Below are 26,611 nucleotides of genomic sequence, written 5' to 3' on the forward strand. Positions count from 1 at the left end.
ATAAAGACATATGATAACAGCTTTGACCAGATTTTTTTTTTTAAGATAGTTTATAATAGAGATATGAAAGCAGCTAAAAATGCTCCATTTTACAGGAACAAAAAATAATACCAAGATTGATATGAACCATTCAAAATTCGCTTGTGTTCTTTTCTTATTGTTAGAATGCTGTATTTATTCTTTCTTTCCTACTTCGTTTACAAAGGAAAGTGTCAGTGTTGAGTTTCTCTAGTCCTATCCATGTTCTTCACAGTAGTGCTTGTCTTAAGCTGTGTGCATGGGATAATACCTGTGAGATAGTCAAACCTTTGAAAATCTGAAATAAAGGATGAAAAATTGTGCGAATTTGTTTCAAAGTACATCGTTTTAGTGATAATGTAGTTAAAGCACCTGTCATTGAAGGTTACACAGAGCTGTGCGCTGATTCTCAGCTTTTGGACCTGTCTACTTTTGGCACTATTGAAAGATACTCGCCAGGTTTACAGAGCAGCCAAGTCACTTCAGTGTCTGTTGACTCTGGGAATTACAGGACCTCAGCACTTTTGATGCTCAGATTGGCTGGAAGGATCAGGGCAGCAGGAGAGCCTGAGCATGGAGATTGCTTTCCCTGAGGAAACAGGACTCAGCTCATAGAAGTCTTCATTGTTATCCGTTTCCAACTGTTCTGTAGTTTTAGTATCAGACACACACATACACATATTTAAGTAACTTTTATATTTGTTACTTTTTTTATGAGGAAGGGGGAGAATGTATGCATTAGATCCATCATTCCTGCACTCATTGTCTGACTTAGAGATGTGCTTCTCTCATTTATTGTCAAGGCTGAGCAGCTCAATTAAACTGACCTCGGGTTTGGTGGTGTCAGTGAGCCTAAAAATAGCAGCATCCTGCTGCATCTTGAGGGGATTTAGCTTCATGGCTTCCATTAGCAGTGATCCATTAGGTCTAAGCCCCTGCTAACTCCTAGGAGAGAGTGCAACAAAAGAAGGAGGGGCAGCACATGTCCTTTCCTGGCCTCCCTTTGCTGGTTGCCTCTTAAGACTGATCTGCTGCTGCTCAGTATTCTAAAACTGCCTAATGTTCAAATAGGGTTCTTCTAACACAGTAATGTGAAGAAAGATGCACTCTTTCCTGTATGATTCAGCTCTCTCGAGTGTTATCTTTTTTTTTCCTTTTTGTGAAATGTTTCAGCAGTTATCCTTCACACAGGATGAAATATGAAGCTTACTGTAATGGGCTGGTAATTCCAGCATCTGGTATAAGAAAGTATTGTTTTCCTGAGCTGTATTAACCTTACCTTCTCTGGCATTGCATCTCCAGCATTACAGCTAGTTTCTCCATAATCTGTTTCAAATGCTAATTAAATACTACAAATATATACTGAATTTTAGGAAATGCATGAGACAGAACAGATGCCTTTAATAGAATAACGAGCTTCATATTCCCAAAGTTCGTGCTAATCTCTCTCACTTATCATACTATCCCTAATTCTTGACCAGCTAGAGCAGACATTTTTTCAGACATGCCTGCAGAGATAATGTTGTATTTCTAATCATAAATTTTGAGTTCTTCTGTTGGTAATGTCTATGTTGTAGTCTTCTTTTCATTAATTAAATTAATAGGGTGACTGGCTGATGGAGTCCTCAAATTTCTTCTTAATGACTTTGCTAATGAAATAAGTTTCTCTACAACTTTAACTCTAAGCTCGCTGGAATTTGTTCTTTCTGTGGGATATGCAGTAACCGCAGCTTCCTGTGAGTTAATGCAAAACACTTTGAATGCAAAACACTTTGGTTGCTGGGATATAAATGATCTGCGCTCAGTTCTGAGCTGAGCTCGGTTCTGCGTTTGGAGGCCAGTCACACAGAAACCAGTTGTGCTGTGATTTTGCTGCCCACTGGTGGTAAATACATAAACTGCTGTTGTAACTGCGAGTTAGACTTTATGACTGCAAATTTGTTTTTCTGAAGACTTTACATAACCCAAATGTGGATTTTTTGTAGATAGCTTGTGTTTTGCTGCTGCTTTCTCTCTAGTGTGATACCTTGACAGAGCCTAAAACTATTGAAGTCATTGGAAAAGTGCCATGGGGGGCAAGTCAGATCTGAGGGTCAGCTGTGTTATTTTTTTTTTTTTTATTTATTAAGTGACTTGATCAGAAGTCAGTGCTGCTGAGCACAATGTTCACACAAGAAGTCATTTGTTAACATCACTCGGTCTTGCAGACTGTGTTTAAAACTGTAATGAGAAGGAAGGAGGTTTAGCATGATGAAGTACTGTTCCAGACCTTCCCAAATATCCCCAAATCTTACATTTTTCTGAGGCAGAAAACTTCAGCAGGTGCTAGAGTACTTATTTTAGGAGCACAGACAGTGTTTGTTCCTGGAGAATAAGCACAGAATTGTGGGTGTACTCATGGCAAAGTCCGAAGTATGCTAAGAAAAATATGCTCACCAGGAGATGTCATAGTCTACAAGTTTAATATACACTTACATTTCTAAATAGTCAGAAATGAAATGGCAGCATTTCACTGACTGCATTAGGCACTGAGCAAAATCAACATTTTGCTGATTAAAAATTAAGTTGCATTAAAAAAAAAAAAAATGTCAGGGTTTATCATTTATAATTCTGATATTTTTTTTTTTAATTGTATAGGAGGTTGCTAAAGAGTAATTCAAATAAATAAATGATCTTGCTTTTATGCTGCTGTAATTTGTGCCAAATTTTAACTTGCAGGTCAGACTTATAGTCAGGCTCAAAGTCCTGTTAGGAGCATTTAGAAAGGGACATGCTGGTACAGCCTAATTCCAACCATGCATGTATGTCACGGCAATAAGGGGAAAATTTTTAAAAATTGCTGGTTTGTCTGAAGATCAAAATGGTGAAATAAGAAATGCTTCCCTAAACTCTTTACCTAAATAAACTTAAGGTAACTCGTAATAGAAAGCATAATTGTAGGAATGAACTGTGTTTTTACTGTGTATTCAAGTTGTAGCACCAGAACATTTGGTGTTACTGTCTTCTTCGATCTAGGATGCCTTAACACTTCAGTACTTCATTTAGAACTGAACTGTACTTTGTAATAGAACTTAGATGGTGGTTGTGTGTGGGCAGGCAAAGTGCCAGATTTTCAAGATATATAACACGGTGCATATTATGAATGACCTTCAGATTTTATGATTATAAGATTTTATGCTATTAAGAAAGAGCTCTTGGTTCACCAGAACCAAAGATATGGCATAAGGCTTTGTCCTCAGTCTCTGTATTTTTCACCACAGCTCATTAGAAACCTATATGATGAAGTTTTAATTTCCTTATCATGAAAATCATATAATGTCTGTATTGATGCAGTGCTATATATAGCATTGACTTTTTCTAGAAAGATGAATTAATTCAAGAAGATATCATCTATTATAGTTGTTATTACTGGAGCATCTCAAATATCCTGTTATGCCACTTGTCCTTGGTACTATGCAATATTACTTTGAAAAGAGTAAATCAAAACCATGAAAATCTAAGGTCAGTTCAATTTAATAACATTTTTATTTGTGGGAAAGCTGTAGGCAAGTTCAAAAACCTCTGTATGAATAATTCTGAAAGCAGAGCCCTTATTGCAAGTAGATCTGTGTGAGATTTCTCTAAGCTGGATTTTGTGGTGTTTTTGCATGTTGTAGGGAAGATTTATGGGAGAAAGTAGAGTCTATCTATTATCATCATGGGAACGAGCATCTCTCTAAAGCAAAGAAACAAAAAAATGATTCAGAATTATGTTCAGTTCCTGAATACGTTTTTAACTGCTTCTCTTGTGAAATATTTGTTTTTAAATATGTGAGCTTCTTAAACTTCAATACTGTACTAATGTTTATTTTAAATTTACTTCTCTTGCTCATGACAGTGGGATGTTCTATGATGGAAATCATACTTACCTAATTGAACCAGATGAAAACTACAATTCAGATGTAAGTAGAACTTCTGGTAGTCCTGCCGTATTTTTTTTCATGGAATACAGGCATTCATTGGTACAGATTAGGTATAAGACTCATTCCCCTCAGTACCAACTCATTAACTCAGCTTCTGAGTCCTCCTAATCACAGACAGAATTAATCCTCTAAAAATCAGGTAGTGATACATGTGTATGTTCTGTACACTTGGAAGTAGAGCAGTGCAGCACTCCTGGAGGCTGAGTGTCACTTGGAGCCAGCAGAAGATATCTATGAGTGTTCTGTCCCCTCCTTTGGCATTTCCCACCCTGAGTTTGTTATATCCCTCTCCTGCTTTGCTTTCTGCTCCAGTGCAGCAGCTTCCATGATTCTCACAGTGTTCCCTGGACAGCTCTCCTAAGTCCAGCTCTAAGTGTGCTCAACGACTTTATTGCTGTACTCACATACTTCAAATAAAAGATGTAACTGTGGTGTTAGCAATCCCATCACAGCTGGGAAGAGTATAAGGAAATGGTGCCTTGCAGTTGCACTTTCCTAATGTAGGTTTTGAATAGCAAGGGACCCTTTAGAACTGTCTTTTTAAGGCTCACAAGATGATTATTGTTGATTTTTAATACATGCAATTATTTACTATTGCAGGATGACTTCCATTTCCACTCTGTTTACAAATCCAAGTTGTTTGAGTTTCCTTTGGATGACCTACCATCTGGTATGATTTTTTAATATTCATGGCTATTGATTTGTTTTAGTCTAAGATCAGATTTGTTAATCATATTTGATGAATAATCTTCTGACAGTGCATTGTTTATTTGCATATCTCTTTCCTATTAAATTAAAAGAAAAAAAAAAAGCTGAAAAAAATGGATCTGAAACACTGAAGGCACTGGAAAAGAACATGAAGGGCTGAAAAAACTTGAATCCAATGAATCAGACCCCTCCCAGACCTTCACGTTATGGTGTATATTTCACTTAACAAGTCTTGCAGTCTACAGACTGCATTATCTGCTAAGAGTTATAGAAAAGAAAGGAATAGGGTAGCCTAAAAGTGATGAAAATAAACCTCACATTGCCAACAGCTCATAGCTTTTCGGGGATTTTTCCCATTTTGAGATACAGGGTGAGTATCATGGTGTGAATGTAAGTCTGAAGGGTATGTTATTGTTTTTCTTGGACACTCTAATTTCCAGTTCATTCAGCATCTCTTCTGATGCTGACAAATGACTTTGGAGGTAGAAGTGGTTTCAAGTTCTTGTAGTAATCCTCAAATACTTTATTTTGTGTATGGAGTACGAAGAGATTTTTAAAAATCAGTTTTCATCTGAGAAGTTGGCTTGTTAATTGAAGCAAAAATGCCAGTATTTATGACTTGTTCTCATTCTGTCAAGAATTTGCAATATTTACAGATGCATTTTCCTTACGCTACAAAATAAATGCTAGATAAATGAAACTATCCTTCGTAGACACTCATTTTAGTAGAAATCAACTCTAGACTAATTTCTTCTTAGATAGAAGTTACAGTTGTCCAGTGCCACAAGAATCATTTGTTCTATGATAACAGTGGGATCTGGTTTCTTACCATGCTGGGTACTGCCCAGAAGATGAATCATCCTATTCTGGAGCATGGCGTATGCAGCTTTGTTAACTGTTAAGCAAAGCAGAATTGTTCAGAGAATTAATGAGAAAACAAAACAAAAACCTAAACAACCAAGGGAATTGCTACAGTTGGGTCACCTTGATTTCACTTCTGGAGAAGCAATCTTTCTGCCTTTAAACACATTTTCCCAGCTTGGTGCCTTATGTCCCTGCTTCTTATGGCCAGGCAAGGCAGAGGATGGAATGGGGTGGAAGGGCAGCACAAAGTGCTTGTGCACAGCATGCTGTCCATGTCCTATCTGGAAGCTTACTATGTATGTGCACCTTACACATGATCCATGGTTACTGCCTGTGCTTGCGGAGATGACAGAGTAATGAGAACAATGTATTGAACAGGAGGCTGACTAATCAAGTGCACCTTGGATCAGTTTCTTAAGGATATGTCATATGGAAGTCTGGAAATAATGCAATCACAGCTGAGTGATTGAGAGAAGTCTTCTGTCTTAGATTGTTAAAACAGGAGACTGCCAGAGCTGGTGCTTACAGATATCTATCAGCAGTCTCCTAAGATTTCCTAATAGTTCAATTTTATGTTTCCAAGATTCTGGAGTAAAACAATTATTTTCTGCTTTAAAAATTATGAAAAGGAATTCCTTGCAAGCAGAACCCACCTGTTTCACCTCCACCAAAGCTTCTTGATTCTCAAAAGATCTGTCAAAATAAGGCTTCAGATTTTTCCACAGAAATCCAGATACACTTGCATAGTTCTGATTTTACCATAGATAACAAGTAAATAGTTGTTGGCTTTTCAAATGGAAGATGTCTCCCTTGATTGAATTAAAATCACGAGGTCATAGAATTATTTTTTTTTTTAATGTTAAAAAGGAGATTTAATTATGGAATGTTAGTGGTCTGAGTTATAGAAATGTTTGTAATGTGGAGAAAAGGTGATATCTCTTTGTGCTTAGTATCTCATACGTGGTGAAATAAAATTTAACTTAGTGTTTGCCCTTCTACACGCTTGTATTTGCTTTTGTGAAGCTGTTTGGAAACATTATTCTGAGGCTTGTTGTAAAAGTTTCGGTAGTTGTAACAAATTATGCTCTGGCTGAAAATCCCACCATTTTTATTTGTCTTTGCTTATTCAGTTTAAGACTGTTTTTAAGTCGTGTCATGGACAGCCACATCTCCAGAGGATGAGAGCTGTTCCCACCGCCATCTGCTTGTCCACCCTTTCCCCAACATGAGTTCATCCCCAGTCCCACAGCACACCGTACCCCACCTCCTCCTTCACTCCCAGCCTGTGCTGCCCCACCAGCACTGCTCCTGCACCGAGTCTTCCCTGCAGTCTGCCTGGTGTGCTCTATTGCCTTACCTTTCCTTTTTTGTTGTTTTCTTTAAGAAATACTTGCAAGTAATTGCTCGTATTATAGATTCATTTTATTTTTTTATTTTTGGAAGTACTGCCACAGAGTCGTTAACAGCAAGCACTGTGTTAGATTGTGGCATCAGTATTTCTTATGTTCCTTAATACTTTCCTAATTTATCAATTTGCCCAGTGTAAGCAGCTGTTCCTTGATGTCAGGATTTTCTTCTTATCTTTTGAAGAGTCTGTGTAAAAGCTCGGATTTCCACTCAGCTCTGCATTAGGAATGGACTGGATGTATCACGAGCTTCTGTATTGATGTTAGAAAGGAAAAAAAACAAGTAATAGGGATTACTCGATATAAGTAATTGTAAAAGCCCACTATTTTACCACAGCTCAATAGCAATGTACTTTTTACATTCTTTTGCCCTCTGGGAGTTTAACAAAGAAGAGACAAACAAAAAGGAAAATAGCTATTGCAGAAAAGAATAAATTGTATTGTACTCTACAATTGCACGTAGACGCAATGACTTTAAAGAAAGAAAGCTCATCCAAAAACTTAGCATGTTTAGAGCCTCTGACTTCATAATTTAGTAGACTGTACGTTTTCTCACAGTCTGTCTTCAGACATTTAGTGCCCTGGCATTGTCTTAGACAACAGTATTTATTGAAGGTGTTGTTTTTCAAGTAGTGTATAACAGATGTCCCTTCCTTTTGGAGTCACTGGAGCTGTCCTTACATTTTTTTCAAGATAATATCTTCCTGTCAAAATTTCCGCTAGGCTTTTTCAGCTCTGCATTTCCTGGCTGATTTTGCTGGTCATGTTATTTAGCCTGAGGGTCTCTGGCTGGAAATGGACCCTGTGTGAATTCATCCAGTTTGTGAGTTATGGCGCAGTGTTAATGTGTGCTAATGTGTCAGTGCTAATGGCTGCATCATTCCCCTCGGAGATGGCTGACTTCCGATGGTAGGGAAAAGGTTCACATTTGCTGGTCAAGTTATCTGGAATCCCGTACACGTCTTGTAAATTACTATTTCATTTATTTAGAAGTTAGATTGTTACTAGTTTCATTTATGATAATACAAAACCTCAAGTGAAAGGTTGAGAGTCACAAACACAGACTGAATTAATCAACATACCCAAAGTGCACAGAAAATCTTTAAGTGCACTGGTGTATCCATGAAAATGTTCCTAAGCCTAGGGATTGCACAGGCCCCTTTGTGGAAGGATATCTGCAAATTTCAAGCACCAAAATGAGAACATAATTGTTGAGATACAGCCAAGACAATGCCAGTTGTCCAAGCTTTGCTTTGATGGTTTGCATTGTAAGTGAATAGCCACTCCAGGTTAACGTTAGCTCTTACCCCTGGTGAAACTTTGTCAGATGGGTAATTCAAATTCTCATTTTAAGCCTTTGTTGGCATAACAGCTCTATCAGCTCCATCAAGTTCCAAATATTATTGTATTCAAGTGTATTTGAACCTTAAATAGAAATTGCAGGCATTTTACTATAGTATGAGAGGTAAGATTAATAATTGGCTTGTTTGAAATATTAACATTTACCTTAATTTAATAGCTCTCTATATGCATAGCTAGCATGTTAAAAAATATATCACTGCATACTGATTTAACAGTACAAGAACAATCTGCAGCATTCGTGAACAGCAAATCTGTCAACAGGGGGGTAACATACATTGCATGACACAGGCAGCACTATATACATATATCACATACAGCACCAGAAGTGGGTGAGAAACTGTAGTGCTGTAAGAAACCTATGTACCAACAAAGCTGAACTACTGAGGGCTTTTAACACAATCAAAACATGTCTATAAAGGTGTGTGAATTGGAGTCCCTTAACTTACACATCTTCCATAGCGCTGTCTATTTCTCTATAGGACTGGTCAAATTGCCATGGAATTATTGCAGTCTTCAGTTCCTGGGGAATTAAAGGGTGTCTGAAGTTAGAGAAAATACAAAGGAGGGAAACTAGGTAAAGGAAAAATGTTACAGAATGCACAATTACAAGCATTTAATTTACTCAGAAAAAGTCTTTGTGGGAATATGTAAATAGTAAACATGTTTATACAAGATAAGGAAGGAGTTTGCTATTGTACAGGGAAAGGTGAGGGAGATGCTTTGAATCCAGAAGGTGGAGAAGTAGAATTGTCATAAAATCATTGAATGGTAGAATCATTTGAATTAGAAGGGACCTTTGAGCAGGGACAGCTATATCTGGTACTCAGAGCCCAGTAAAGCCTGGCCTTAAGTGTCTCCAGGGATGTGGCATCTGCCATCTCTCTGGGCAGCCTGTTCCAGTGCTTCACTGCTCTTATCATAGAAAACTTTATTCTTATATCCAATATAAATCTTCCCTCTTTTAGTTTGAAATCATTTCCCCTTGCCCTTACACGACAGATTCTGCCAAAAAGTCTGGCCCCTTTTTTCTTATAGCTCCCCCATGGAATTGTGTGGGAGTGACTGAGAACAAGTGTTGTCTTCTATTTAGTTTATATTGTGTTCCTTTCCATCAGGGGCTAGTAGTAGATTTGACAGAAGAATAAACTACTTGGTGCTTACTATCAGAGGTTTATGAAATTAAAAACACAGTGGGATTAACAGGGAAGAATATCGTATTGACAGGGACAACTGCCAAATTCCCATAACATTTCTCCCAACTCAAACATGTTTTACGTTGTGAATATAATCTTCTTAAACTGTTAATTCTGCCTTTCATTCTCTTATTAATTTAGGTGGGTATTGCGAGGGCTCTGTGAATGCCTGCTGAATTTCTAAAAATATGATTTGCTCTGTGGAAACTCTGTGCTAATATTACATCCCCAGTATTGGTGAAGTTTTGGCATAGAACATCTGCTGTGCTTTCTGAAGCACGACACCTCCAGATCATCTGTTTCAGCAGACCAGATTATCACTAGTAGAGTTCTTAATAAGAACCCTGCTACAGGGAAGCATCTGTAACATTGCCTCCTTTCTAACTGGAACATTGAAAAAAGGAGTTGCTTTTGCATCTGATGCATGGAAGAATGCCATACTACTGTCATGAAGCATTGGGGTCACTAATTGTTGGGCTGTATTTTTGTAAACACTCAATGGGTTTGCCTGTGTTTTCTGCTTAGAGTTCTGGCACGTGAATGCTACATCACAGAAGTTTGTTGTAAAGCCGAGACACAAAAGAAGGAGAAGGCAGGTATGCACCGATGTGCTTATTTATAAGTAATATGCTATCAAGTTTGTCCTGTCTGCTGAACTGTTTCATCCAGATGGAGTCCTGTTGCTGCTCCTGGACTGGCATGAGGTCTCTATGTATGATACAGCTATAACAGAAAGTGGTATCTAATGTTGACAAGGGATTGCTGGACTCTCTTGTACAGTGCCTACCTGAAGAGTTAAGTGCTTATGTTGTCACCTTTCATTAAGGTGCCACCACAACCACAAAAATTCTTTCAAGAGAATTTTTGGGTACCCTATGATGTGTGTGTGGCCAAAGCATGGCAGACCCTCTCCATTACATTTATAAAAGCATGAGCCATTTCCACACATAGGCTCAATTTAATCTGTTGCTGAATCTCAAGAATAGCATTTCTCTCAATATTGAAAAATTTTTAAACACTGCTAAATTGCATATGGAAAAAATATAATAGATAAATATCTATCTATAATAGATAAAATATTTTATCCTATTTTGGATACATAGTTTTTCAGAAACTCCTATGTAATGAAACATTAACAAATCACTTTTATGTTGCAATGGTAACAAGTACCTACTTTATCTTACTTTGTTTTAAAATAAATATTCTAAAGTGATATTTTGGTCTCCGTTTTTTTAAAGGGGAGAAGAAATTAACTTATATTTGTACGTTGGAAAGACAGAAACAATTCTTTGCTTTAGGAATGGAGCTGAAATAATGGTACAGGTCAAAACAGAACTGGCTGAAAGGGCCTGAACAGTGCTGGCAACATCAAACAGAGGACAGTGAGAGGGGAAGATGACTTTCTCTCTGACTAATGTAACCATCTCAGATTGAGAAAAGAAGTGAGAAAGAAACTGGAAAAAAATCCAAAAATCATTCATGAGGATCTTATTTTACATTAGGTGGTTTGCTATCTTTCTTTAAACTAGCCATTACTGTGCATTTTCAAATCATATTGATGTAATAACTCTCCTGGAAAAAAAAAACAGGAAAACAAGAACACCATGGAGAAGCACTGTCATAAATGTTTCTAAATGCAAAGTAAGTGTGTGAGACGGAGGTGGGTACTGCATTTGCTGTATGAATCAAGCAGTGTGCAAATAAAAAATACTGAGATTTTTCTGTAAAAAGCGTAGGAAGGATTACTTTCTTAGTGAAAAAGAAAGTTTATATATGTGAGCCTTGCTGAGAATTGTCCTTTAAAAAATCTAAACTTGGAATTTGCTGGGTTAAAATGCTTGATTTCATTGTTTAAGTTCAAACAAGTGTTCCAGAGGAGGTGAAATATGAGGACTATATATTTGAAAAAAAAATCCAGTCCGTTCCTTTTCACCCTCCACGAAATATCCCAACCAGTTACACAGTAAATATGTTTACTCATTTTTACAGCAAATCCAGACAAAATTGACAAACGTGTAAACCTACAATTCTCTGCATAGGGTACAGCTAAGAATTTTTTTTACTGTGGCATAATTAATAACAAGAAGTATCGTCAAAATCTAAAAGCAGAATTAACAAAAATATGTGTGAGAAGCTTGTTTGCTGAAACTGTTTCCAGTTACCAGTTATACTTCCTCTGTACTCTGTCATCATCACGCTCTCTTATGGTTATATTCTCTCTGTAGGTTCGTCAGATTCCACGTAAAATTGAAGAAGAAACAAAATACATTGAGTTAATGATTGTAAATGATCATCTAATGGTAAGACTGGCATACTTCAATATCTTATGTTTGTCAGTAGAATAAAATTCACTTCATTTTCCTATAAGTGATAAAGAATAATATATGGCCAGAATAAATGCAGTGTCCTTAAGAAAAAAGATTGTCATTGATAGAGATGTGACTGAATGTTAGCAAGGTGACTTCACCAAGAATGCAAGCAGTCCTGCATATCAGAGAAAGCATCATAAATTAAAGCTTTGCATCAAAAGGTAGTTAATGAAAATGGGGCTTAAGTTGATGGCTTTCTTTCAGACTTTCTTCAGTACTTGTCTTCAGTGCAGCAGCTCAGCAATCACTAATGTAATCACTGACTTTGTGCAGCTGCTGCTGACAATGGGAAGATTAATATTGACTAGATTTTTTTGATACATCCAAATAAATTTAGAGAAATGTGTTTTGTTAAGCTTGAATATTTTCTTAGGGAAAAACATAAATGGGCTCTCTAATGTAGTGGAAAGAAGCATACGAAAGCTTAGTGTATTGAAGAAAAACGAGGCTTAGTGAAGCACAGATTTATGTCAGTGAAGTTCATTATTAATTAATAAAAGGCATAGCAAAAGAAATGATGAACTCTTCATCTCTCACAGTCTTCAAATATGAACAGGATATTTCTTGAAGATGTGTTTGTTTCAAACACAAATGGTAGGATTTGATCCTGAAGCAACTGGGTAAAGCTCAGAGACCAGTGATGCCCCTCAAACTGCTGATTTTATTATTAGGTGATTTTATGATTCTTTGTGGCTTTGAAATCAGTGTATCTATACGTTTTGTCAGTCCTTTTTGTAAGGTGCAACTTCTTTCTTTCCCTCAAACTGGCAAAATCAGACAATAGGAGTCTAAAAGGAATTTATCATTCTTATTAGACAATTTTAGTGATACCAACATACTCTTGTCAGCTCAGTTTGGTGAGAGTAGCAATAAATTCCTAGATTAAAACAAACAATACGAGATGCTGAATTCTCTTGAAGTATTATGTTTGTCCTGAAGACCTGAAGCTGCAGCATTTCCACTGGGACCTCATTTGTCTGGGGACAACGCTTCCTAATTTTTGGTTAATTATTGGCAATGCAAGAATCAGCCAACTTGAAAGTTTGTTCTCTGAAACAAATGTCTTTGAACATCTGTAATAAGCTACATAATTTTATTCCATGAAGAGGAGGCAAGCTCTCGGCTCATTCCTTACCCTACGGCGCATAGGTGTGTTTTGCACATTCTTTATGTGTGCCGTAGACGCCACACTCCAGGTGGACACAGCCAGCAGCTCCCAGGTCCAGGGACACCTCCGTTTATTTTGTGCCATATCCATTTCATCCTTTATACCATTTTTAGCTTTGCAGTCTTGTTCCTCTGTTATTCTAGTAAGTGAAACTTCCTCATTTTTCAGTGTTTTTTTCTTCCATTCCTGCTCGTAAACCTTCCTTTCCCACCAGCCTGCTGCCTGACACTTCTTATGTACTAAAATATCCCAACTTCCAGAAAACGTTCCTTCCAAAATCAAGCATCTTGGGACACAAGGTGGTCAAACATTTCTGAAAATCTTTGCCTTTAAGTCCTGAATTCTTCTAAGATACTTGTGCCTTCATATTCATAGTGCTTGTTTATGTCTGTGTTTCTGCAGACAAGAGTACTTGAAAAAGTATCTTCAGTGTTAAAAGGTCATCTTTATCACATTGTGGTATAGATTTCATTGAAGATGCCCTTGCAATCTGATTGCTAAAGTGATTTGAGCCATTATTCAGTGTGATATTATAAATGAAGAAATCCGGAATCTAGTCTAAGGGAGGGAAGTACTGGAAAAACGTAGGAAATCTATTAGATTGCAGCACAAATACAAGCACAGATGTTGGAACACCTCTAAAGAAATCTCAGTTATAGAGATTTTGCTGCTAATTTCTGTACTGGCATTTGGAAATTTCCTTTAACAATAAATAAAGCTAATGAATGAATTATTTAATATTTATTTAATATTATTTATTTAATAATAAATAAAGTTAATGAATGAATAAATAATTAATAAAGCTAATGAAGAGATTAACAATGGATTCCTGTTCTTATAGCATTTTTTTTCCGCTGAAGATCTTAGAATGCTTTCCTTACAACAGTTGTTGTGAAATGTATCAATAATGTGCATTTCTGAGCAGTTTTCTACTATCATTTAATAGTTCAGCACAAGAGACCAAACCATACACAGAGCCTCTCCTGTTGGCATAGTTACTTTTTACTTAGTGGGTTTTTTGGAAAAGGAACTTGTTCTTCTAAATCTATACTTGTAATTTATCTGTGTTTGTTTTGCAGTGTAAAAAGCACCGCTTATCAGTTGGCCACACAAACAGCTATGCTAAGTCAGTTGTGAACTTGGCAGATTTAGTAAGTATCACTTGACTGAATGTTCTTTTATGCATGAGATCATCATATGATTCTCCTTCCGATAAATCAGGAGCTGTTATTTCATGGTGTACCTAATAACAACAAATGCAAAGATCACCAATTTTCATCTAGAACTGAAGTCAGTCATGTCAGCCTTTGTCTAAAATAAAGCATTAGAGAATTTTTTGTGGCTGCAAGCATTCAAGTATCTTTAATCAGATAGATCTCTGGAGTTGAGGTTTAAAGAGCATCTTAGATATGATAGTTTTTAACACAAGCTTATAAGTTGTCTACCTGAAACCTAAAAAATCATCTGAATTAGAATACACTAAAATATCTCTAAAAAAGAGAGAAAAATGAAAACCATTTAAGTAATGAGTTAGAATAGGGACATACAAATGGATTATGTGGATTATATTTTTGATGCTAAGTAGGATAAGCTGCTGGCTCTTACATCTCATTCTGGAAAAGCATTACTAGAAAAAAGAAGAATGTAGTTGCCACTCTTGAAATGTGCATTATTAACCCCCAATATTGAATGCATGGCTGCCGGTGAGAGCTTAAATACTCCTGTAGAGGTGAATAGCAGTGAAAACAAAGGGTTTTTTTGATCTAAGAGATATCTCTTGTGTCCCTGAAGTGAGCTGGACAATATAAGAGGCCCATTAACCCAAATCTTTGAATTGTTTGAAAAGCTTCTGTAGCATTTTATCAAAAACCTCACCTCTGTCTTATGAGTCTCTGCCTGAGCAGGACCTCAGGGGGATTTTTCTGTGGAATAAGAGAGGGGGTAGAAGAATTAGGCCTAAAATCTAGATGTTACTTTCTTTTCATGTTTGTGTCTTGCTTTTAAGGGAGACAAAAGCACCTAACCTGAAGTGTGTTAGAACAAGCTAAATATTTTGTCACGTAAGAATGAAACCTGTTACAAAGAAGGGGTAAACCTCACCTTCATTCTCCTTAACTTAATCTATTTGTTCGTTCTGTTAATGCACCAGATATATAAAGAACAGCTTAACACCAGGATAGTATTGGTTGCCATGGAAACCTGGGCTACTGATAACAAGTTCACCATATCTGAAAACCCCCTGGTGACCCTGCGTGAGTTTATGAAATATAGGAGGGATTTTATCAGAGAGAAAAGTGATGCAGTTCACCTTTTTTCGTACGTAATCTCGTGTGATGTTTTCTTACTGTTTCTTTTCCTTTCCTTGGGGGTTGCTTATCACGAGTGCCTGACGCATCTCCTTTCTGTTGTGTGTATAACCCACAATAATTCAGAAAACAACATTTCTGAGGGGAGGTGGGAAGAAGTCAATACAGCGCACAATCTGCCTGCCAGTGCAACCAGAGGTTTTGCTCCCCTTTTAGTTTTAACATATTAAGCTTGAGCTGTATGCACTGTAATTAATTCCTGGCTGTCCTCTGCAATTACCTGCTCTGTGAGTGCAGCTGCCTGGAGGGTGATGCATGGTTCCACCTTGTACATTCACTTCTTTAGTAGCAGAGCACAGACAGCACTGTTGAACTGTGTAGAGGCAGAACATTGGCTTTAAAAGCCATGAGTTTTCCTGCTTAAGAAGCACTCTGGTCTGCCTTGCTCTGTTGAATGACTTGCATGCTGCAGGATTACTGAAAGGAGCATTGGATCCTCAGAACAGTCTGTCCTTCAGAAAGACATATGATATAAGAATAATAAGCTGGAAGGAATTTTATTATCTCTAAACCTCTAAATTACTTTGATAATAGGATTGATATAACAAATTATATCTAAAAAATAACAGAGACACTCTTGATAGGATTTTTATCCCCAGGAGACAGGCCAGGTAGCTTGTTCTGCTGGAGCCCTTATCCCTCTCTGCTGAGAGATAGGAAGCTACATGAATAAATTTAGCTTTAACTCTTCACTTTTATGTGACTCTAGTAGGGAACCTTGATGCGCAGCCCCAGTATCCAGCCTCTCAGAGTTTTTTGCACACGCTTAATTACTGTCACTGCTTTCCTATGTGAAGTTAGATCCCTGAGTGTTACTTGTACATTTTAGTTTGTCAGTGTCTCGGTTCTTCATCTGTAAAAAGGAATCTTTTTTTTTTCCCCATATCTTTTTATTTCTTTTCTATGAAATTGTAAGGTCTTTGGGGGAGATGTTCTCTTGAATGTTTCTGGATTGGCTAGGTCCTCTTTCTCCCTGTGACTGAGACACTGGATAACACTGTAATACAATTTCCAGTGCTACCTGTAACACCATTTTAACTGGTCAAGATACTGTATTCGTAGATTACTTAGGAATACAGTTCTAAAATTGTGTCCTTGAGTAAAATATGGCTGAGTGGAGAGGGCAAGTGGCTGCTCTGGCAGCACACCAGTTAAAAACCAACTTCCACTTTCAGCACAGTTAGCCCATTATGTTCTGTTTCATGTCATTTTTCTGTTTTCCTTTGAGAAAACCAGTGTGCACTGGCTTGGCTGGATCAGTACTTCTAAAGTGGTGCAGAGCATCTTTTGTCTCCAGTAACTGGCAGTCATTCATACTGATTTGGTCAACATCAAAGGCATCGTTAAATTTAGGCTTACAGCGCAGCTGCCACCTGGATGAGATCAGCTGCAATTCTGGGGAGTTCTGACCCATCGGGGAGCCACAAGCCATCTCCCTTTCGTTTTTGCCACATCTGCATTGCTTAATTGGACATGTGTCTTTTCCCCAGGCCCCCAGGCGCTGGAAGCATAGTGGCCTCTCTTGCACTCTGTAGCATGTACCAAAGCAGTGTCTAAGTGTGGATGTTGAAAACCACTTGCTAAATTATGACTGATCATAGAATGGTTTGGGATGGAAGAGACCTCAAAGCCCACCCAGTTCCCACCCCCTACCATGGGCAGGGCTGCTCCCCCGTCGCTCAGGCTGCCCAGGGTCCCATCCAACCTGACTTTGAGCACCTCCAGGGATGGAGCACCCACAGCTTCTGTGGGCAGCTGTGCCAGTGCCTCACTGCCTTCTATATATGAACAAAAGTATGGTGAGATAGGAAGTCTTGTCTTATGCTTTCTTATATTAGGTAATGTGAGAATGAGGAGGGAAGATGGTAAAACTTTTCTGGGGACTGTCATGTGAGATCTGTGAATGTTATCTGTTATTCTCATTTTATTTTTGCATAATTTTTCAACATAGTGATGGGACCTGGCATTTGCTGGTTTCTCATTTGAAAATAGGATAAATACTAAGATGGGTAAATGCAAAAGTTGTGGGATGAGCAGGGTAAACTTTCTTTTCTTTTCCTTTTTGTCAAAGGGGGAGTCGATTTCAGAGCAGTCGAAGTGGTGTAGCTCACACTGGTGGAATCTGCTCCTTGCTTAAAGGCGGAGGTGTGAATGAGGTAGGTGTGGGTACTGGGATGGATGAAAAGTGGTGGAAATTTGTCTGCAGGGAATTTATCAGTGCAGTTCCTCAAAATATCTTGCTGCTGCTTTGCTGATGCAGAGCCTTAGCACTGCTCTGTGGAAGGGATGTCTTAATGAAGAACAGTACGTGAATAAAGTTGGACATGGGCTCAAATACACTTTCCAGCAGTTTTTGCAATATTCTATCATTCATTCTTGTGACTACAGTGACAAAAAAGAAGCAGACTTTCTTAACTTATTTGTAAGCCAGCGTTTAGTCTTCCTCACATGTTCATTTACATTTCCTCTGAAGTAATTACTTTAACATTATGAATCTCATTTTGCCTTTTATTGCCTTTAAATGAAAAAAGCTTTGGCTGTACCTGAGATTATAGAATCATTAAGGTTGAAAATGACCACTGAGATCACCTAGTCCAATTGTCAACCTATCACCACCAGGCCCACTAAACCGTGTCCCTCAGTGCCACATCTGCACATTTCTTGAACACCTCTAGGAACAGTAATTCCACCACTTCCCTGGGTAACTTGCTCCAATGCATTACCACTCTTTCTGGGAAGAAGTTTTTCCTAACATCAAACCTGAGCCTCCCCTGGAGCAACCTAAGGCCATTACCTCTTGTCCTAATGCTAGTTATCTAGGAGAAGAGGCCAACTCCAACCTTGCCACAGCCTCATTTCAGGTAGCTGTAGAGAGCAATAAGGTCACCCCCGAACTTCCTCTTCTCCAGACTGAACAATCCCAGCTCCCTCAGCTGCTCCTCATAAGACTTGTGCTCCAGACACCTCTCCAGCTTTCTTGCCGTTTCTCTGTCTGGACATGCTCCAGGGCCTCAATTTCTTTGTTGTTGTAGCCCAAAACTGAACACAGTGCTTGAAGGGAAGCCTCAGCAGTGCTGAGTATGGAGGGGGATACGTGTACCTGATTACTCTTCCTATTCTTACTTCTTTCTTTCAGTTTGGAAAGCCTGACTTAATGGCAGTTACCCTGGCACAGACATTGGCCCAAAATATTGGCATATTCTCAGACAGAAGAAAACTCATAAGTGGTAAGTTTGTATGCTTTTTCACCTCCTCTCAAGAGAAAATATTAACAAGTGGAGAATCTTACCAGTGTCTCTCTGATATGTTCTTCTGTAATGTTTCTTACAATGTTGGAATACTATTACTTTTCTTGTAATAAAATGAGGAGACACTACCATTGGTTTAACTCTACTTAAATGCCACAATTTCCCCCTGCCCTAATTGCTGGTAGGACTGGTGCCATCATTTTGTTAAAAATAAGTTGTAAAGTTGTATATCACCATTCATTTCAGGGAGATTGATGTAACACCCACAAACTGAATGGCTGCTGTGCTGCAGTGCGGAGGTAGAGAGACAGACATTATTAGACCAGGGATGGTGATTAGCTCCCTCAGTCCTGTTACGAAGGATGGATTTGACAACATATCTCTTTCCCTGTTCGCCTTAAATGAATTCCTCTTCTATATTACCCAAATCTCCTGTATTTATCACTCTGCTGCTGCCATTTGTCTATTATTTGTAACCTTGTGTTTCAACTTCCCAATAGCCCCTGTTAACCTGCAGTGCTTTAATTTATCAATCCTTGATCCCCACAAGCAGCTCTTCGTCCCTGCTTTCACTAAACAATATCAGTACTGTGCTTTTTTAAATGGCATATGACAATTCATTGCGCTGAAAGCCTTACATTTAAAAACATAATTTCTATATTGACTAACATAAATGTTTTCATGGATTTTGTTTTCAGACATTGTAGAGACAGTACATAATGCAGAGATACATCTGCAAGCAAAGGTTATTGTAGTACACATAATTTTATTTTGAAAAATACTCCAACACATAGGATGCTCTGTGCTACTTACATATTCAGTATTCATTTTCTAGCTGCATGTTATTAAACTGCTGTAAGGAAAAGAGGGAAATAGTAAAACTGACGGATCCTACTGATTCTGTTATTTACACTGAAAATTTGGGAATCAAATATAATGACACGGGAGAAGGCGGCAGAGCTGCCTCGTGATATGCAAGTGCTGGAGGCTGACAGTGCAGTTTCCTTTGACTTCACTTAAGGGAAGGAAAAAAATACAGAGCATGTTTTCAAGGTTTGGATTCTTTGCAAGGATTGCAAAGAATCATGCATAGATTTTGAAAGGAGGCTCAGTGTGCACTGACACACTTAAATTAAGGTGTGCAATAAAAGAGCAAATGATTCTTTTCAATTTATATTTAAAACTGCAATAGAATTGATTCCAATGTGATTTTTGTGATAAGAAATGTACTTTGGACTCTCAAGATTCAAGATGTAAATTTTACTTTGTTGTCAGGTGAGTGTAAGTGTGAGGACACCTGGTCTGGATGCATAATGGGAGACACAGGGTAAGACATTCGCTGGAGGGAGGTCACGTCCTGCATACAATGCCATAAAGAAAAAGCATGAAAATGTTTGTCTTTTGCATTTCAGTGGAATATTTTCTGTGAATTGTTATTTTTTCAGAAAGCAAACTGTTACCTACAAAATATACTTAGAATAGACACTTATAAATATGTGAATTAGTAACTTAATGAGAGGATATAAGGATTCTTAGTAACCACTGGTTTCAATGGCAGTGCTCAGAAGCTCATCAGCCAAGCAGGTTCTGCAAAGAAGCAGAACCATGTTTCACTTCTTCCATGAGTTTGCTGCTGAGCTGTGGAAACAAAGACTCATCAAAATTCCTAAAATACCATGCTCAAATTCCTTGCCCATGTCTCATTTTTATTACTTCTACTGCAGTCTTTCATTTTTCATCCTACAATTTGTATGGTAATGCTAGAAAAAATGCTCCCATGGGAGGTTTGATATTCTCATGCTCACATAAAGTAATCACTGAAGAGATTTTATGTGAGGACTACTGAATTTGTAAATTTCTGCTTTTAGCTGAAATTGATGATGCTTCCTAGTGCGTGTATTCAGAACTTAATTCACCATATTATAGACCTGTCTTCATGCATATAAATTAAACAAGAGTCTATTATGAGGTACAGATAGTATTCCAAATTTTTAAAGGAATTTTGATCTCACTTGCAAATTTCGCAGTTGCTTTGTGGCAAGAACTATTTTGAACAATATAAAGCATATTTCATTCAAAACACTGGAAATATCAATGTGTGCCTTTTTTTCACTTTGTGTACCTAAAAGCAAACTATGTAAGATTTTTCTAATTTTCAGTATGACGGAAAGCCAATATGGGGAGACATCCTTGATTCTTCTAAAAAAAAAATGCTTCCTTATCTAATGGTCTTTAAATCCTTTATTTGAAGTCTGAACCTTTAAAATAATTAGGCATACGACAAATATATGCACTCATAGCAACTCATAGCTTATCATTGAACAATGTGAATTCCACATTCTCTGCAGTCTTTAGATCTAAATCATAAACACTAGAGACTGTAAAGAACAATTATGTTTTGCAGATTATCATTCCTGGCAACACAGGATTATTTTATGAAGTACTTCTGCTAATATTTTGTTTTATCTAGTGGTGAACTGATACTAAAAAGCCTTTCAGACTCCAAAATCTGTTTGAACCATAGGTACTTTTGTAACTAAGGACCTAAACATAAAGATCACTCAAGTTACCTTGGGAAGAACTCTTTCCTTGTGGAAAGGAGCAATTCAAAATCTTTTTGCATTAGTTAAAGCTCAGATTGGTATTAAGTGCAACTCAGATTGGCAGTCGGTACTCAAATGAAATCCATTCCATTGGGCACAAGAGGGAAGAAGCTGAAATGTTAGCTGATGTTTGCTAGAAGCACATTTAAAAACTGCATAGCTGTATTATATAAAAATTCAGTGTGCCAAGAGAGCAATTTCAACTAAGAGAAGAGTGAACTACAAGCGATCTTTAAAAGGGCCATGTGTGAGAAAGGCAGCTGTTGTCCACTGCAGAATGGGAAGAAATATGAGAAGAAATAATTGTATTTCTGAAACAGGCCCTTTAGTGGAACTGGACATGTCTGTGAGAACCACACATTGACTGTTAGGATTTATGATATTTGGCATAAAATAACTTAGTGGAAAATTTTTTGTCTTCTCTCTTTACATGAACTCTGTGTAATTGTTGAAAGATGTTTCTCATTTACTAAAATTATTTAAAATTTAAAGAATGTTGCAAGCAAATATCTTCCCTCTGATTCTGAACAGTGTATTTTTAGCAGCTTTTCTAAAATATGTTATACCTGTCCTCCTCTTATTTTGAAGAAAGAAAATGTACTATAAAAAGCACCTTATTTATTTGTAGGTATTATCTACCAAGCAAGTTCTCCAAGTGTGATATTGAAGAGTATCACGAATTTTTAAACAACGGAGGTGGAGCCTGCCTTTTCAATAAGCCAACCAAGGTAAGAATTACCTTATTATTGAGTATTCTTTCTATTATACTTTTAACTTAGATGAAATCAAGAAGAGTGAAAGACTGATGTCTTTGGACGAGAATCCCTGGAAGAAGAAGTAAGAATAGTTTTATTTCACATGTTCCAAGATCTGGACACTCTGCAGCAGGGGGAGCACAGCTGTGCAACCACGACTGGTTACAGGTGGTTGTGGTAGTCTTCCTCTTGGGAAGAGGGAACAGTTTTCATAGTGACTTTCAGAAAAGATTTTGAAAACTGGGACTAATTTTTTTAATGCTGGAAGAGGCAGAGCAACAGAGTAAGCCCTGAGGAGCAGGGAGCAGATACGATGGAGCTGCTGGGAGGGAGCTGCACAAGCATCAGGGCTGCCTGAATGGCTGATACATCCCCTCCATATTTGCCTATTAAGAATGAAATTGGAGGTCTTGCTGCATGAGTATTGGAAATCAAATGTAGCGGGGAATATTTCCTTTTCTTTGCCTCTTGTGTCTGAATTTTTTTACCAGCTAAACAGCTTTATTCACAGGGTGCATGCAAAGACTATGAAATGATGAACTGAGACATTTCAGGGAAATAAATGCAAAGCAGGGTTAAGGAAACTCCAGCCAAGATGTAAGCAGTTCTGTGATGTAGGATTTACAGCAGGGTTTCAGTATAGATCTGCTCCATTTACGGAAGTGCATGTTAATGTGTAAATTAATTAGAGTAATCTTGAGTCTTTTCTACGTATAATTAATATTATCCCCTATTTAATGGCTGTCTTTCAAAAAGCAGATGAAAGAGGCTAAGGCAGAAAGACAGTACCACATGGAAAAAACGACTTCGTGGCTGAGGTGACCACAGTGCAAAAAGAAAGTCTGTTCTGGGGTACATCTGGATAAACTGTGTGCTGATCTCTGAAATGTTATCTCCTTTTCATGGAATAACATAGAAAAGTAGGGAGAAAGTACTGTAATTGAGTAAGAAGTTGCAAGCTTTCTCATTCTTTAGAATGTTCCTGCATTTCAAAAGTTTGTTTTTTCCATTTTTATTACAGACAGAGAGTAATGCTGAACATTTTATTACTTTGCTGAGTGAATTGTTTCCATAGTGTAATGCTTTCTTACTTGGGCTTGCTTTAGTGATTACATTCATTTACCCATCTGTCACTCTGAAAAACACAATTACTCTGATCTCAATTTAGATTACTGGCATTTGCAGTTTTTTCTAGTGGCATATGAAAATGTGAAAGTCAGATGCGGGAGCCAGGGTGATTTAGACTTTTTCTGTATTGCTGTTCAGGTTGTGTTGAGGTTATTAACAGTGGATGTCTGTTTAATTCACAAGGCTGCCAAACACACGTGCTTCCTAGCAAGGGTGATGAAACACCAACTTGTGGTTTTCAAGAAACATGAGATGTGTCAAAATGCAGCGTTCGACAATGCTCCGCTGTGACATCAGCTGTGATTGCCAAAATCAACTCCAGGAGCAGATTGATCATAAGCTCTTTTCAAGCAATTAGATGAATTATATAGTGTCTTTTGGGGATAAGTTATGCAATTTGCTTCCAGTTTTTGTTCTTTTATTTCACGTTTAGTGGTGCCAGTATACTGCAGGAAATTGGCAAATGTCTTAAGCTGGGGTCCTCTCTTTGTGCCATCTGCTTGTCTGTATTGAGCAGTGCAGTTAGAGACACTGAAGAAGTTAAGATATCTGGAAAAATAAGAAACGAGCAGTTTAAAACAACTCTTTAATAATCGTGACAGGTAATTGCTTGCTTACATGTAATGTAATTGCATATTGCAGTCAAATTTCCATTTCAGTAGGGGATCTAACAGTAGCTGCAAGCATGTGCCACAAGTGGTGGGCTGGTTTGTGGCACCGAGGCGGCTGCAGGGTGATGCTCCTCCTGTGGGCTGCAGAGAAGCAGCAGCCAGAGAACCACTGTACACCACCATCAATGTGTTTGTGCAGGTGGCTCACGAGCAGGGTGGTTTCTAGAATGATCTTGTTTAAGAGATGAACTCTAATTTAAACCAACTCCGTAATGCTCTTCTATACCTTCTCCTTCATGTAACAAAAGCCACAATTATGTTTTCTTGTGCTCAAAAGGAAAAATTTCTTTCTTTTTTGGGGGGAGGGGTGGGGGTGGAAAAGGGCAGTGCTACTACAAACATGCAGATTTTTACATGTTAAGTTTTAGTTTAGTGGGGAGACTGAATGGAAAAGGAAGGGAAGAAGTCTTACCAGCTTCATTTATCTGCCTGTGTCACATGTTGCAAATTCCCAACTGTGATAGTGGAAAAGAGAAGGAAATAACAATCAACTGTTGCAAAAACTGGTGAAAAATCCCAGCCTCTCCCCTTTCCCTGCATTTCTGAGCCATCTGGCCCCAAAAGACTTCTTCATGGTTATTCTTTCTGAAGGTATATTGCAGGATTCAAGCCAGGGCATAGGAATTCCAGAACAATTGAGTTACAACTCCTGTTATGATAATGTGGAGTTGTTTCACAAGTTGTCCTTTATTGTCACACCTTTTGTTTTTAATTCTGGCTTCTGCTCAGACTGAATCTGCTGTGAAAACGATGGTCTGACACAGAACACACTATATGACTCAATGTAACTGCTGAATTAGATGTTGTTTGGTCTCTGCACATTTCATTTGTATTGTTTCTAATCTGCTTCTCTCTCAGTTTGGCACCGTGTTTTGGTTAACGCATTTGGAATGTTAGCTGAAAAAACAACAATTATGGAATAAATATGACAATGATTCTCTCTAATTTTTGATTATGCCCTGCAGCTTCTGGATCCTCCAGAATGTGGCAATGGCTTTGTGGAAGATGGAGAAGAGTGCGACTGTGGGACAACAGCAGTAAGTGCAATGTGCTTTAAATTAGCAGCTAGGTCCTCCAGCTGCCCATCACTGTTCTTGGTTAAGTGGAGGAAGGCATGCAGTGCTAAGGTCTCGAGGCAAAAAAAAATTCATCATTTCTCACTTTTTTCCATCATGTTTGGCACAACATGGGCCGGCTATAAAACATAAATGTTTTATCACCACTTCAATTCTGAAGAGTAATAACAATAGCTACCTATGCAAAATCAGTCCTTAAAAATGATAAAGTATACCCTGGTTAGTGCTACAATGTCAGTATTTAATGAGCAACATTGTGAATTAGGAAAATGATTTTCTATATTGCATAGCAACAAGTGCAGCAATTTCATACTCCACAGTGCAAGCTCTCTTCTGCTACCAGTGCATAGCAGCCTGGTGAAGAATCTGTCCAGGTAGCATGCTAAGAAAGAATGTGAGAAATATGGGGCTCATCTGTTTTTCTTGTATGTTCTTCTACAAATGTCTGTGTTCCTCAGGAGTGTGCCAGTGAAGGAGGAGAGTGCTGCAATACCTGCACGCTGACGGCAGGCTCCCAGTGCAGCAATGGGCTCTGCTGTCGGAAGTGCCGGGTAAGGGCATCATCCTGCCAGTGATGAGGGAACCACAGCATCTGTACTTCTTGTCTCTTTTCTTAAAAGCGGCTGGAAAATGATTTGTCCAGGACTTTTCACTCTGTTTTTGGCTTGGCTTCTTCAGTTTGAGAGCATGATTGGAAGTGGAGGAGAACCAAAGCCTTCTGGTTTCAGAATCAGGCTGAAATAAACATGCACAGGCTTACTCAGGGGCCACTCCCATAATGCCTGCTGTGTTGTTCTGTACTTGTCTCTGTGAGGCTGAATGGGAAAATCATACCACAAATGGCCTGAGAGAAGAATGTGATTAAAAAAGTCAAAACAGCTAGCAGCAGTGTTTGGAAATGTTCATCTAAAAGACACCTGATTTCAACTTCAGTTAGGTCTGCCTGTGTCTCCTTATGTTTGTGCTGACTGAAATCCCACTGAGTAAAACGAATTGAGTCCTGTGTAAACTGTAAGATATTCTTTTTGATACATCAGTAAATAATAAAAGAGATCTAGCCAAATCTTGGCTGTAAGGGAGCCCAGACAAATATAACTTCAAATAGTTGTTGATGCTCATTTAATAATAATGACAATTATTATTAATGGTGCTAACACCATGGTGGTGTACTATGTGTGATATTTTTATCTTCATCATCTGAGGGTTTCATTTCCTCAGGAGGATCATTATTAACTGCAGACCACATTCTTGATTGTGCTCATCCTAATGGTAAAATGAAAAAGCACAGATTAGGCTGGAACAGATCACATTTGCCTAAGGACATTCCTTCTTTTTAATGTAATATAAAAAAAAAATCAGCAGATTGCCAGCATGGGTGAATTTTTTTCAGGTATCCAAGTCACATGGGCACCACATTAAAGAATCTCTGAAAAAGAATTAAGCTTTTGTGTACCTACATTATTTCTGCAAGTGAGATAAGGGCTTGTCTACGTAAATATCAGGGAACATGAGCAGAAAGGAAGAATTTTGTAAAACATACATCCCTAGGAACAGTTAATCAGGACAACTAAGAGGACTTTTTACTAGCAGTTCCCAAACTTGAGGTTACCTTTTCCCGCTGAACTCTACCTGAAAGCAGGAGCAGAAAAGGGATTGCAAACAAAACAAGATGGTGGGTGTAAATCCCAGCATCTCATAGTATCACTGACAGCAT

General features: G+C 38.0%; 1 protein-coding gene across 1 annotated transcript in view; it reads left to right on the top strand.

Moving 5' to 3' along the window:
- Window positions 1-1,217: 1,217 nt before the first annotated feature.
- Window positions 1,218-26,611, top strand: part of ADAM22 (ADAM metallopeptidase domain 22) — a 39,442-nt gene continuing 14,048 nt past the window's right edge. The window contains exons 1-13 of the mRNA XM_019616768.1: window positions 1,218-1,240; window positions 3,896-3,959; window positions 4,581-4,650; window positions 10,039-10,109; window positions 11,739-11,813; window positions 14,130-14,201; window positions 15,200-15,366; window positions 17,488-17,572; window positions 18,553-18,643; window positions 19,940-19,991; window positions 21,896-21,995; window positions 24,787-24,858; window positions 25,356-25,448. Coding sequence (XP_019472313.1) covers window positions 1,218-1,240; window positions 3,896-3,959; window positions 4,581-4,650; window positions 10,039-10,109; window positions 11,739-11,813; window positions 14,130-14,201; window positions 15,200-15,366; window positions 17,488-17,572; window positions 18,553-18,643; window positions 19,940-19,991; window positions 21,896-21,995; window positions 24,787-24,858; window positions 25,356-25,448 — 1,035 coding nt within the window. The remainder of the gene's footprint in view (window positions 1,241-3,895; window positions 3,960-4,580; window positions 4,651-10,038; window positions 10,110-11,738; window positions 11,814-14,129; window positions 14,202-15,199; window positions 15,367-17,487; window positions 17,573-18,552; window positions 18,644-19,939; window positions 19,992-21,895; window positions 21,996-24,786; window positions 24,859-25,355; window positions 25,449-26,611) is intronic.

The sequence above is a fragment of the Meleagris gallopavo genome, chromosome 6 (assembly GCF_000146605.3).
Source record: "Meleagris gallopavo isolate NT-WF06-2002-E0010 breed Aviagen turkey brand Nicholas breeding stock chromosome 6, Turkey_5.1, whole genome shotgun sequence".
Lineage (NCBI taxonomy): Eukaryota > Metazoa > Chordata > Aves > Galliformes > Phasianidae > Meleagris > Meleagris gallopavo.